Source organism: Mixophyes fleayi, chromosome 3, assembly GCF_038048845.1.
Source record: "Mixophyes fleayi isolate aMixFle1 chromosome 3, aMixFle1.hap1, whole genome shotgun sequence".
In the NCBI taxonomy this organism is placed as follows: domain Eukaryota; kingdom Metazoa; phylum Chordata; class Amphibia; order Anura; family Limnodynastidae; genus Mixophyes; species Mixophyes fleayi.
The window spans coordinates 257631990-257647540 of NC_134404.1; the positions used below are offsets into that span (position 1 = coordinate 257631990).

Below are 15551 nucleotides of genomic sequence, written 5' to 3' on the forward strand. Positions count from 1 at the left end.
AATAAATAAATAAATATGTTCCTCTCTTTACTCGGCTCATAAGACACAATAGTAAGATGTAAAAAATAAAGTGCAATAAAAATAAAATGATAAAAATGTAAAAAATGGAACCACCTGTATACACTGATTTCTTTCCTCGGAAGACTCCCCCACTGCGTGCAAGACATCTAAAGACATCAGAACGTGGAGTAGCGGTTCTTTGTCAGGGAGAGAATAGGGTAAGACCCATCTCCATTATACCTCACCAAGTACTCATATTTGCCCACATCAGCAAAAGAGTACTTTATACACACAATACCAAATAATTGTGCAGGATCAGATCTCTTATATAGCGCTGACATAAAAGCTGGATATATACTCCAAAGTGAATGGCCAGTTCACCTTTTGGATAAAATCTGTATAGAAAATCTTTATGTGCTTCCTATTGTAATTCTAACATTGTGTGGGACTTGATCAGAAGCATAAATTACAGGTAATTTTTAAACTTGAGAGTGATGTGAAGTAATCTCACCCGATCAGACATGGTAGCTGTTAGGGAAGGACTCTCATTCATATTATCCACACAGCCAGAGATAGTACACGATCAGGGTTTCTCAACAGTAATGCACACCCTGAATCAGTACAGCTCGTGTGTATTATAACACAGTCCCTTTCTTTGCATATGCAGTAATCTAATGTGCACAAATTAAGATTAAAGAATTCCTGCTTGTTGGACCCACCTACAGGTACAGGATATACAGTATATTTACGCGTTTCATCAAAAAATATAACTTTCTCAAAGAAAGTCTTTTTGGGAGACCTGCAACATTTGGATAATCAATTTTTTTTTAGATCTGTTATTTATTGTCTGCATTTTTATCGATTGATGTATTAATAACTAGAATTTACTTATAGTAATACAGATTCTGCACTGTATCTATGGCTATTTACTGTGTCATTTTGACAGATTTGATTGAAAAATGAACAATTCAGCAACCAGGTGTCATAAAAAACCATTCTCCCAAATTTACCTCCATACTTTTGTTTCATTGAAAAAAATTGTGAGGACTGAAATACTGTGTAAGACCACGAAGTTTACCTATTACACCACAATCATAGGAAGGAAGTTTGCTACACAAGTATTCTTAATAAATACAGTTTACTTTGCAGCTTTAAAAAAATAGGTATTGTATAGATGTTTTCTTTGCCACTTGTCAGAGCTACTACTTCCATAAAAATGCATGTTTTTATTTTCCATACAAAGTGACAAAACTTTGTTATTGTCCATTTACTTTTTTACATGCACGCTTTACATATGTTATTGTGAAGTATGCAATACATTACTGGTTGTATTGCTGTTTTTACTTTTGAATAATAACAACTTTTTTCCCATTATCGTTACATTTCAAAGGTAGCGGAATACTTGCTGTTTTGCTTGTTTCCATATTTCTGGATAATATTGACCTGAAAAAAGAACCCAAAAAAGAAGACATTAAGAATGAAACATTTTGGATCAAAATATTGGCAACACTAAGGCATCTACGAGATAAGCGCCAATGTCTTCTAATTCCTCTCACAATGTGGAGTGGTTTTGAACAAGGATTCCTTGCTGGTGACTATACCAAGGTTGTTATTAAAAATGCTTTACAAATTTATGAGCGTTACTGTATACTATAAGGACACTCTACCACTTATTTTTAATCTAAATTAACATAGACAGCTATTTCACATTTATACACTACAATACTGTTGGCTTTTTGGATCTTTTAAGCAACTATAAGGCTATATACTCTGTCTATACACTAGAGATGGGCAGGCTCGGTTCCCCGAGATCAGAACCCACCCGAACTTCACCTATCCGAGTACCGAACCGAGCAGGCTCGGTACTCTCCCGCCCATTTGGAATCGAAATCGAGGCAAAATGTCATTGTGACGTAGTTGGATCTCGGGGCTCGGTTCTCGCGATATTTGAAATGCATAAATACCCGCCTCCACAGCAATCCATCGCCATTTGACAGAGGGAGAGAACAGGCTGTATAAGAGCAGGGACAGAGCAATAATTGTATACTTTATTCTTTCAATTTTTATTGAAATTCTGCTAGCAATTCTGTTAGCAATTGTTAGAGGAGGCTTTTTTTTTTTTCAATATTTTGCACTACAAATGCTTTGGGATGTCCCATATTCCCCAGTGTAATACAATAATTTTTCTGGCTGCCAAAAGTCATATTTAGCAGCATTATCTATACAATATTTTGCACTACAAGTGGTTTGGGCTCCTTAAAATGGATTCAAAGCAGTCCACATATGAGCAGAATCAGCAAGCAGGTGCTGGCACCAGTCCTGATGGTAGTGTTCCCAGTACGTCATCTGGTAAAGCCTATATAAAAGTACATAGTCTTTTTAAGTCAGGGAGAAAAACACAAAAAAAAAATAACCGTGTTGAAGAGAAAAAGAGCTGTAACTCATGAAAAGTTAAATGGCGAGAAAAATAAAATTGCCAACATGCCATTCTACACATGCAGTGGCAAAGAAAGAATGATGCCTTCGCCTTTCTCTATTACTGCCAAATCTAAAAATGTTACTGAGCCTTCTTCTTGTAAGGTCACTCATGAGCAAGCAAGACCAAGTAATTTGGAGTCTAAAAGTGGTGCACAACTACTGTTACGTGTGAAAGGTGAGCTGCAAGAAAACAGTAAGGCATTAGAGGATAATGTATGCTCAGAATCAGAAATGACACCAATCCCTGTGGAGAGTCCATAATAGACAGCCACCAAACTACCTTGGTCCATTTATTTTTTATATTGTTCAGTCTATGCAGGTTGCTTTTTTTCTATTTAACTACAAGTGGAGGGGGGGGGGCGGCTATAGAGACTGACACCAAACTGCCTTTGTCCATTTCTATTTATATTCTACAGTCTATAATGGCTGAATAGTTTTATATTTTACTAGTAGTGGAGAGGGGGTCTGATGCAGACAGATACCAAACTGCCTTTGTCCATTACTTTTTATATTCTAATTCTACAGACTATGCAGGCTGCTTTTTGTCTATTTAACTACAAGTGGAGGAAGGGGGTCATAGACAGCCACCAAACCACCTTGGTTCATTTATTTTTTATATTGTTCAGTCTATGCAGGTTGCTTTTTTTCTATTTAACTACAAGTGGAGGGGGGAGGGGCGGCTATAGAGACTGACACCAAACTGCCTTTGTCCATTTCTATTTCTATTCTACAGTCTATAATGGCTGAATAGTTTTATATTTTACTAGTAGTGGAGAGGGGGTCTGATGCAGACAGATACCAAACTGCCTTTGTCCATTTCTTTTTATATTCTAATTCTACAGACTATGCAGGCTGCTTTTTGTCTATTTAACTACAAGTGGAGGAAGGGGGTCATAGACAGCCACCAAACTACCTTGGTCCATTTATTTTTTATATTGTTCAGTCTATGCAGGCTGCTTTTTTTCTATATAACTACAAGTGGAGGGGGGGGGGGCAGCTATAGAGACTGACACCAAACTGCCTTTGTCCATTTCTATTTATATTCTACAGTCTATAATGGCTGAATAGTTTTCTATTTTACTAGTAGTGGAGAGGGGGTCTGATGCAGACAGATACCAAACTGCCTTTGTCCATTTCTATTTAACGTACAGTCAATGCAGGCTGATTTTTTTCTATCTAACTACAAGTGGAGGGTGTAATATACACCCAAAGACGATGGCTACATTGCAATAGTCAAAGATGGAGGGGGAAGACAACCATGTTTGTCTGTATAATTTGCAGGCAAGTGTAAGAATTAAGGACGGCCTACCAGGGATTAAACTGTTTTTCTTATAATTTATTAGCTTTAGAATTACCTCACTTATCCAAGAAACTGGTGAAGCACTAAATTAGGTTATTTTAGACCAACAAAATGGTATTTTTTTCAAAAATAAAGCAAAACAAAACCAAAACCAAAACATGCAAGGGCGGTTTTGCCAAAAGCAACAGCAAAACAAAAACACGAAGGTAATCCAGATCCAAAACCAAAACCAAAACACGGGGGTCAGTGAGCATTTCTACTATACACACTTATTGAAATTGCAGGTGCTTGTGAGGCAAAACCTAAAATCAAGATAAATCATGTCAGACCTTTTCCCACCTTTTAAGTTACAAGTTAACAAAATTCAAGTAAAAAACAAATAAACCACTTTATGAAAAAGAAGTGAAAAAAAAACCAACAAAACCCTGCTTGCACAAGTGCGCACAAAATTTCATAGTGGGACTGTAGCTGTGTTCAGAATTAACTCTGGTCGAAGTGGAAATTTAGAAGTGGTATGGAAAATGTAAGTGAATGTAGTTTGATTGCTGAGCAATCAAATCAATAGGAGAAGTGGTGGTATGGCATACCATCGTTTACCAGTCCACCTCAAGCTAACCAATCATTCTAAAAGTGATGTCCAAAGGTAATTATCAAATAAAGTAATACAAATATGCCAACTACTTCATATTATATAGCCACAACTTTAGTAATTAAAGGAAGAATGGTCAATACAAAATCAGCCGTTCAGAAGCCACTAGATACTCATCATCATATTTGCCTATCAGTGCCCAGCCCCTCTGCACCTACGAATGTGTTCACGTCTAATTGTGCCGCAATTACCTGAATATGCCCTTATTCTACTCGACCTACACTTGCCAGCTCCTGCCTGCCTGTACAGAGTCTTCAATTGTAAGGAGACACAAGTTAATTATATTGAAGTTAACGATGTGCAAACACAGTTTTGGTGCTCATACGTGGTACAGATATCTGTATCTTATATAGATCACACTCTTATGTCCAATTCTAAAAGAACCTCGAAATTTATTTTTTCTTAACCAAAATATAAATAAACGTAAATAATAATGGAATAAAAAGGACTCCGTTACTGTCACCCAATCATGAATGATGTAAGATCATGCAACAAAGACAAAATATATTATATTAATTTAGCCTTAACAGTATTGAGATGTGAAAAAATTATTCTTTTTCCCAGGTTCCAAAACAAAATTCATTTAGTGTAACATATTCTGTCCTACCTGTTGTCTTCTATAAAAAAAAAAATCCAAAAACAATCTGTTGCTACATCAGCCTTTCACTAACAACATAATAAAATTGCAGACAAACAACGGAGCAGCTGCAGGGAATTCTGGTTCACAGCTGTATGTCACCAGTGTATGCAGTGTTCAATAGTAAATAATAAAATGGGACACAATGGGGTCCTTTATATTGGTTTGGCACAGTCTACAACTACACAACCATTTTTGGACTTTCGAGTGCAGCCAGTATTCCTCATCCGCATTGTTATTATATGTCAATACATAAAACATGCCTAAATTTGCTCAGTACATGTATTGTGCATACCTTTGACCAAACAACCAATATGTGCCCTCACATTTCAATAAGCCACCAACATCTTGTGTAAATAACTATATTGTATATGTTTATTAAACTATTAATTTGGAGCAAACAACATGAAAAGGAATCTGGTATGTGTGCAAACAGCTTACCAATAAAATGTTTACAGCTCTGGACCAAGTTTAAAAAATGTGTGCTCACGGGTGGGTTGGACACTTAAGTAGCCACATTTGGTCGGGGCTTCGGCCCTTGAGACCCTAATTAACTAATTTTAGGGTAAATTGGCTTATCTAAATTGGTTTATGGAGACTTATAGGGCCCCTTCATTGTTCAGAGAGTAGATTGGTATCATTATGGTGCAAAGGTGTGGCTGTCTCAGCACTCCACTCATTGTGGTCTAACTTGTGTAGCGCTAGTCCCCTTCAGTGCCTGGAGCCATACCTATCGTGGAGCTCGGGCCTGCTAACACCTGAGATAAATAAAATGTCTACATTCAAATTATTGACCTAATAATACCATCAATGTTCAACCCTGTCTAAATTATGGTGTCGGCCATATAAGTGTCGAACATGTAACTTTCAAACAACCAGCAAGAGGTAGTAACAATGTGGAATTCCACACTTTATATGCTTCAGCAATTTTCTCAACTCATTTCTGTTGTGGGGATGCAGTTGTGAAGAGATTATTGTAAAATAGACTGTAAATGACTGTAAAAGAATGTTAATGCTATAAATAGATTAAATTAAATTAATTAAATCCAGATCAAAAACCAAAGACAAAACACATGAAGATTTTTGACCAAAGCCAAAACACAAAGATGGTTTTAGAACCAAAACCAAAACACAGGGGGTCTGCACACATCTCTACTTATAATAAAAGGTTAATTCTATCTAAAACTGATTTTTTTTTCAATATTTTAAAAAGCAAATTTTGCTTACCTGTGCTCTATCGATCCAGTCGGTTCCTATGATGGGCCTAACTATTTCAAACAGGAGGTACCTCTCTCATGATTTGACAGGCTTTATTTTTGGTTATATAAAGGAAGAGGCCTTGACTACATCAGGACCACCTGAGCAGGAGAGAGGATCTCCTTTTTTAGACAGTAAATGGAGACAGTAGATGCATCAGGACAACTGCTAAAACCTAACATATTATCTTACTTAATTTCTACTAACACTAAATTTTAGTGTTGTGTGAAATTTGCCTTTAAGTGATGAGTAATGAGAAATTCCTTACATTATACCGAACTTTTAAAAGCATATATATTTATTTTGATTATGTCTATGACTGTTACAAAACATCTTGAATATAAGCTATACCATTCTCCGCAGTCAATCTGTTCTGAAAATGATATTTGTATTTAGTGTCATGTTAGTAAATTTTTATTTAATTTTTTTCTTTTTCTTTTTAGTCTTATGTTACCTGCACACTTGGAATACATTTTGTTGGCTATGTGATGATTTGCTTTGCAGCAACCAATGCAATCTGTTCTTTGTTGTTTGGTAAACTTTCACAATACACAGGAAGGATATCTCTCTTTTTCTTTGGTAAGAAACAACATGTACACCCATGCCTGAATATGGACTACACAAGAAATATTAAAGATACATCAGGGTCATACTCTAAGCATATTCTCATCCAAGATATGTGCAGTATAGATTGATGTATTTCTTTACACCATATGGGATTAGGTGTGGTACGATTTGAAGATAGTGACCACACCGACTGTGACTACACCGACATTTAAAATCCAAAGAATGACACTCGACATGACAGAAACAGCGACTTACTGTTACAAGGATACAGTAAATTCCTGACCCGATCTGTTCCTGACAGTTGAAATTAATGTAATTTGAAAACGCGACTGGGAAATTTTCAGTTTTAAAGCGGCAATACACGGACCCAGCTTTTGACAGTAAGGTTAACCCTAAACCCTAACCCTTAATCCCTAACCCCTAACCCTAACATACTACTTACATGAGATTATAGTAAACCGGGTCCGTGCATTGGCGCTTTAACAGCAGTCGCTTTTTCAAGTGACGTAATTTTCAACATTTGGAAACAGATCAGGTCGGGAATTTACTGTCTCTGTGTAATGGCAAGTTGCTGTTTCTGTCATGTTGGAGTCTTCAGATTTTAAATGTCTGTGTAGTCACTGTCGGTGTGGTCACTATCGGAAAAGTGACTACCACTAATGGGATTAATGAAATGAACACTTTTAATGAGGATGTGATATATATATTAATCAACTTATACCAAGAAATAAGGGTCTGGAAATTACAAGCTACCTGACAAAGTATTATAATGTATTTTGTGTTTAGAACAGTACGACTAGAATAAAATGTGCATGTTGAAGTCGGTACACAGGTCAATTACCCATACAGCAAAACTTCAAATTGATCAAATTGCAAAAGTTAACAAAAAAGTTGTTGGTGTGATGTGTCTTTCAAGTTTTCATTCAGCTACTGAATTGTCTGATATTGTCTGATATATGGTACTATATAATATGGGTCCTACTGGTAAAGTTTGGCACAGGCTTCATGGCATGAGGACTATTAGTAAAATACGGGGGCTCTGCTGGGATATTAAATGACCACTAAACCTAAAATACCAGTTAACTTAGGCAAAAGAGCTGCAGGAACTACTAGTAGCGCAATAAATAGTCTGTGTGCGTATGTGTATAAACATTCTTAGATTTTTCTCTGTTGTCAGCCATTTGTATTTTAGGTCTGGCACTGGCATGCCATATGGGGGCAATACTAGTATAATAATTTGTGAACCATTGCTGGTAGTATTTTTTGGATGCAATGAATGTGGTCTACACAGTCTTAGAGCATGATATTCCAGAATATCTACACTGCCATTTGATTTTATATTAACTCTAGTTCCAATTCATGTTACTACAATAAAACACTTGTTACTATATGTTACCATATAGTACATAAAGTATACAGTATGTGCCTATCAAGTGGGTAAAACAGTATTTTCTTGAATTGAGAAATGAGAGCGTTAGATGAGTTGTAAAGAGAAAGGTGTGGGAGGGAGAGTACATCTAACCTTACTTATTTATTGCTCTTAATATGCCTGTTATTTCTTTATTTATATCTATAGCCGCATTCACAAATGCTGCTAGTATTATAGCACTACTACTTTGGAAACCTCATCCAAATCAGCTTGCTGTGTTCTTTGTGTTTCCTGCAATCTGGGGTATGGCAGACTCCATCTGGCAGACCCAAACCAATGGTAAGTATTAAGCTATCACTACGTTTCAATGATTAAATACACTAAAACTCACAAGGTCCTGGTCAAAAACAACAATTTAAACAAAGTTTATTGTCTTTGTCTTTTGTCCTCTTTCCTCTTGCCTTTTCTCCTGTCAGATTCACCTTAATTGAACTAGACTAGCGAATGTAAATTATAATAATAAATGTAAATATAAATAAATATATATATATATATATATATATATATATACACAAGTTAACCCGTGCATGATACTCATGCATTATAGTCAAATCAAGCTACTTAAGGTGTTAAAAAGGTTCTTGTCATGCATTTGGGGCTAGGCCAGGCCTCCTCAGGGGAAGAGCGTTACTTCCCGACGCAAGCGCCGTTTTTTAACGTGGTTTTGTCCACATTTCACCACCTCATCATTTTTCTCCATCACCTCATCCTTCATCTTTATCGCCACATCTTTCCAGATGTCTATTCAGACACAGGGATCTCTCTCAGCGGTTCTGAGTATCACACTCCTCTCGCTCTGTCACCCCCGGCAACCACCAACCACTCCCCACTGTAACCCCCGGCAAGCATCAACCACTCCCAACTGTCACTTCTCCTTCAAGAAATATATATATATATATATATATATATATATATATATATATATTTAAAATCTTTATAAACACTTTTAACAATTAAAAAATTAAATGAACAAATTAAAAATATCTTAGTATACCAAATTTCAGCCCTTTCTGAGTTTTTTTTCCACACACACTAAGAATTTAGTAGGTCAGTGTATAACTCCGCCCAGCAGGTGGCACTGCAGCAAATTTCAGCCCTTTCTGATTTTTTTTTCTACACACACTAAGAATTTAGTAGGTCAGTGTATAACTTCGCCCAGCAGGTGGCGCTGCAGCTTGGTTTTTTTTTTTTCCACACACAGACACACCTCACTAGGCTTTTATATAGTAGATACACACACATACATGCACGAACACAGGCACGCATGCACACACACACACACACACACTAGTATATAAACCTAATTACATAGGAGAACAGGCAGAAATGAAGGACAGGGACGACAGTAAGTTCCTTTTTGGAAATGTTGAGTTGAGTTGAATGTGTTTGATAAAGCACTGGAACATGCATAAGGAGGAGGCTGAAAGACACCTGGGCATTCAAGAGAGGAAGTAAGGGGAGAGGTAAGTGAAGGGGAAGTAAAACTGAATGTAGTCGATGTAGAGATGGTACTGGGTTTGCCAAGGGAGGAGATGGTCAACAAGAAGGGAAGAGGGCTTATGACAGACAGTTTTGGGTATAGAGAGAGGAGGGGAGGAGGAACCAGAGATGGAAACAGAGAAGAAGAAGTTGGAAAGATAGAAGTTGTTAAAGATTCCCAATGTGAAAACCACGAAGAGAGTTGTAGCGCTTGAAAACAGAATGTATCTATTGCAAATAAGGATCATAAACAAAGGTGCAAAACGGTGGATGTAACAGGAGTCAGATAATCAGGACCAGTTCACAGAAGTTACTTAGAAAGACCAACAGCATAAATAAACAAACTGGCAAAGTCTGTTGGAAAAAGGCAGTCTTAAAAAGGCCAGACATAGGTGATCACGATCCGGATAAGATGAAGATGGCTTAACCCCTTGTAAGCAAGGCGAAACTGTCGAGGTATAACGGCAGTAACAATGACCCAATGGCCAATATTAATAGATAATGATATTATTTTATTTTTTATGATTTTTAATATGATTATGTAACTTTTATTATATCATATTCATTAACATGTGTATGTATGTATGTATATGTGTATATATGTATATGTATGTACACACACACACATATATATATATATATATATATATATATATATATAGGGAATTTCTACTAAAGGGATTTTTTTGTGTTTAATATTTATCAGATTGATATCCATAATGGGAGATTTTTTATATATTTGTACACATATATATTTGTCAATTCAAATTATGATAGATGTTGGTTTTTTGAATCCACGTAATGATATGTCATTGTGATGAATTAGAAAACTGTGGTTCTTTTATGTATAGAACTTTAAGGAGTGTTTCTGCTTAAGTGTTGCGTTACAATTTAAACAAATGAGTTAATATTTAATCAACTAATTAAGCACATGCTTGAGATTACGGCTCCGGGTAGAAGAGAAATCCGACAGACCATATAAAGGGGCACATTTATCATTATTCACATAAAGTGAAAAGTAGTTTTCAATCCTTATCGCAATGATAAGGATTGAACTACTTCTCACATTTATGTACAGCCGTGCATAGAAACAGCAGTTCCGAAAAACTGCTGTTTCAGTGATAAAAAAAACCATACTTACCCCCCTCTTCGGAAGCGCTGTCTTCGGGTCTTCTCTTCACTCTTCAAGTGCGCATGTCCAGTTCCAAGAACTGGACATGCGCACACAGATCCCCTCTCTGTCTCTGCAACGATAGTTGCAGAGAGAGAGCTGTGAGTGACAGGGAGGGATCATGTGATCCCTCCACACATGCGCTGTCCAGCTCTGCTCTCCGGAGCAGAGCTGACAGCATTAGATTTCCTCAATTCAGATGATGTACGCCAGCAGCTGGCGTACATTAACATGACAAGTTCCCGGAAAATTTTTTTTTTCGGGACTTGTTAGATTGCGGCCAGGAGCAGTCACCATACTGTTGTATGGTGACTGCTCGCAAAAACGAAGAGTAATGCAAAGCAGCAGATATCCATGATATCTGCTGCGATGCCCCTTAATAAATTTGCGGAGGACACTGTGGGACTTTAATTACCCGTTAAAAGCACTATCGTGCTTTATTTAATATGCCCCAGAGAACCTCAGCGGGACAGAGACTTCACTACCTCTGATGAAATCATCCATGTATGATGAAACGCATCAGTACTCATTAAGGATTATCAGTCACGCTTGATACTTCTGCCTAATTTACTTCATCTTTTATATCTACTCCGGAGTATTTATTGCAGTGATAATATTTTTCATTCCAAGAGGTGAGAACGCGGGACCGCACTACGAGTCTATTCAAGTAGGAGAAATCACCAATACCCTCGGTCAATCTTTTTACACACGGTGGCTCCGAATATCATTAGAGCTCTCACTGTTCACTTAGTCACCAGTCTATAGAAAGGTTTCTCGGAGTGAGATCTGCAGCGTCGCCAGAGATTACAGCTGGATTATTCATGCTGGACAAGTGCCTTTCCAATACCAACGGAGGGAACCTACGGTATTTAATCATTTATTTGCATTGTTATCATTTGCTTACTATACCAGGTTTTCGATGACTTTTATTTATCTATGAAACAACACCCAGTGGTATGCTGCTATACTTGGTACACTCTGAGAAGTGAAGAGGATAATTCTAACGTATTAATCACTCAAGGATTTTGAGAACTGAACATCCATATTATTTGTTGGGACTGACATACTTTCCCACTAGTGGATCATTCAATTCAATAATTAATACTCCGAAGATTGCTAGATAACTATACATCTTGTTCATAAAGATACTTTATTACAATTTAACAAGTTTGAAGAATTATAGCATAATATTTGCTTATTACTACCTGGAGCAGAAGTATTATTATTTTCAGTGCACTGATATGTTTATTTAAACATTGTTTTAATTTGTTGCTTTACATTTATTGCAGTTTATTAAATGTGATTATTTTTTTCATTATCGTGGATTCAATCACCAATTAAGTTTTATTGGCATAGGCTTCTATCTTAGCGCTGATTTTAGTCTCTTCATCATATTTGGAACTCAAAGGTTTTTTATCAGCTGCGCTTTAGCGGTCCTATACTAATTGAGTTAATACAGACTTCAGTGATCCATTGCTGGACTATCTCTATTAGAATTTTTATTATGACAGCAGCACCTCTGGTAGCACAGAGGTACTGCAGGTCTAATTCAGAATACAGACATAGGACCTGATTCATTAAGGATCTTAAATGAAGAGGATCCTTATTTCAGTCTCCTGGACAAAACCATGTTACAATGCAAGGGGTGCAAATGAGTATTCTGTTTTGCACATAAGTTAAATACTGTCTGTTTTTTCATGTAACACACACATATCAACTTTAAATTTCAGTGTACAAATTAACTATCAAGTATTTGTGTGTTACATGAAAAAAACGGCCCATAGTCCTAACAGAAAGGAAACCAGGAGAAAACAGTGTTATAAAGGCAGAAGGACTGAAGGGTGTGCTGGAAGAGATGTTGTTCCACAATGCTGAAAGCCATAGAAAGGGCCAGAAGAGAAATGTAAAAAAGTAAAGAGAAATGATACTTAGACTTGGCAGAGAGAAGACCATTTGTGACTATAATAAGGACAGTGGAGTGGTTGGAAGACAGGTTGGATTGGGTCAAGGATGGAGTGAGAGCAGAGGAAGCTGGTAATGTGGTTATAGACAAGCAGCTCTAGTAATTGGAGTTGAAAGGGAGGAGAGAGATTGAGTGGTAGTTAGAAAGCGAAGCAGGGTCGAGAGATGATTCTTATAGTTCATTCAGTTATATACTAGTCTAAAGGGACGTGGATGAAAATGAGAAGAAGGAGCTATATATACAGATTAAAGGTCTGATGATAAATAGGAAAAATTAAGTGCACTGCTGCACCATGCTGAAAGGCATACCCAGCACTTTCGAAGCACTAGGCCACCCTCAAAGCCCTTCCCCTAAAAACACCCTTCCATTACCACAGGTACCACAGTCATCTTCCTCTGGCACACAAGGCACCTGCTCACCAGGGAAGTAGGTCACTCTTCTGACATCAGGACTGGGACCGCTGGAGCAATTGGGAGTTATGCTATTCACCATAAAAGCCATCAGTTAGATCAGGGAATTTGGTAGGAAGTGCACTACCAGTGCCTGGTAGAGTGGAGCCATATATTATTACATCAGTGTATCATTAAACGTATTGCCTTATATATACATTAGAACATATATAAAGACATTTAACATGACTATTCCAGATTTGTTCTCAATAATATAATTTGCTCTCAATAAGTGCAATAATTTAATGCATAATTTTTTTACTTAAAATGTGCAATTGTGATGCAGTGAGAATGGATTTTGTACTGATTGTATATTGGTTTTGTATTTTTATTGCCTGTATTATATTGCTTATTTGTGCATAACTTTAACACATAATCAGTTGCTAATAAATGTGCACATTTTGTTTTCTAGCTCTTTATGGAGTATTATTTGATGATCACAAAGAAGCTGCTTTCGCCAACTATCGTCTATGGGAGTCTCTGGGATTTGTTATAGCCTATGGATATAGCACATTTTTATGTGTGTCTGTGAAGTTATACATTATTCTTTTTGTGTTAGTTCTTGGAATGGCACTTTATACACTTGTTGAATACAATGAAAATAAAAAATTACCAAACAACAAACTAGAAAAGGATACAGGTGAAGATGACTCACTCTACAAAACTATGCAAACTAAGATGTAGCATTTACATTTGCCCTTTTTATTAGGACATTAAGATTATCAACAAATTGTTGAAAATGTTTAAATCTGTGCATCTCATTTAGCCCTGCTGGGCCTACTTTAACATGATTATGCCTCTTTGGTCAAGCCCTCATAGGCAATACTTTTTTGCCATTTTAATAAAGGGCATTTACCCTCAGTCCGTATTCCAACTTTAGTAATGGGCTTTGTAATAGGACTCACTAGGAGAGGCTCTCAAGTAGCTTCTATCTCAAGATCTTGTTGTCTACGGCTAGGCCATATCTAGCGTTTATTTTGCCCTAGTCATGGTCAGCAAATATTCCCTAAATTGATAATTGTGCATTCCTCATGTTTGAGCCACATTATCTGTCACCCCTTTCTCCATTGTTTGAGCTGGAGAAATGGGGATTGTTTATGAAAATTAAATTAAAGAAGTAAATTTGATTTAATAAAGTCCTTACATAAACAGTAGTGCCTTAGGCATGTGCTAGACTTGTTTGGTAAATAATCCTAAAGAGAACAAAAGACCACTTGCTTCAAAGACGGAAGTCTCCAGATTTAAAAACAATGCTAACATCAAACTCAGTCTTAAACCTAAATTCCTTACCCTTATATATAACCATATATAACCATAGAACATTGACGTCAGGTAAACCATTAAAGGTCATTTGCTCGATCTACTCTGCTCATATGTAATGATTTAACATTAGTATATACATATATATATATACATATATATATATATATATATATATATACACAGGCATAAATAAATTATGTTACTATTGTTTTTGACAATTATTTATTCTCAAGTACTTTATTTTACACTTTTGCCACTTCCACTGTAACTCTGAACTTCTATAATGTTATATCATTTGTAATGTTGTACAGCACTGTTCTGGAATGGGACTTAGCACTGAAACCTGTGGCGCAAAATATGAAACTGCCAATAATAGCCTTAACATTAGCCCAACTCTTACATGCCAGCCTAGCTCAGGATCTAAAATGATTCAAAAGTCTAGCTTTTTTTTTATATAGCACCAACAGATTACTCAGCACTTTACAGAAAGTATTTAATCATTCAGATCAGTCCCTGCCTTGATAGAGCTTACATTTTAAATTATCTACCAATCTCTAACAAACCGTAAAATACCAGTATGTTTTTGAACTGTGGGAAGAAAGTGGAGCACCTGGAAAAATATCCACACAAACATATGGAAAACATACAAACACCACAACTGCTCGGAATGAAGCCCATAATCCCAGTGCTGTGAGGAAGCTATTCTAACCATGTGCCACTTTGCAGCCCATAATTATCCACTATTTGTATTTCCTATGCTTCATAGTTGCTATTTCTTGCATAGGTGTATTTAAAGCACAAAATTACATTTTATATATTATATTGATAAGGATTGTAGAACATAAATATCTGCCTACAAAGTAATGATTTGTTCTTCATGTACTTAGATGTGTCTACTAAATGTAAAAA

General features: G+C 36.5%; 1 protein-coding gene across 1 annotated transcript in view; it reads left to right on the forward strand.

Annotated features, from left to right (window-relative positions):
• LOC142144515 (protein unc-93 homolog A-like) overlaps positions 1–14793 on the forward strand; it is a 69303-nt gene extending 54510 nt beyond the window's left edge. The window contains exons 5-8 of the mRNA XM_075203489.1: positions 1391–1605; positions 6765–6900; positions 8465–8596; positions 13792–14793. Coding sequence (XP_075059590.1) covers positions 1391–1605; positions 6765–6900; positions 8465–8596; positions 13792–14063 — 755 coding nt within the window. The 3' untranslated portion in view covers positions 14064–14793. The remainder of the gene's footprint in view (positions 1–1390; positions 1606–6764; positions 6901–8464; positions 8597–13791) is intronic.
• Positions 14794–15551: the final 758 nt, after the last annotated feature.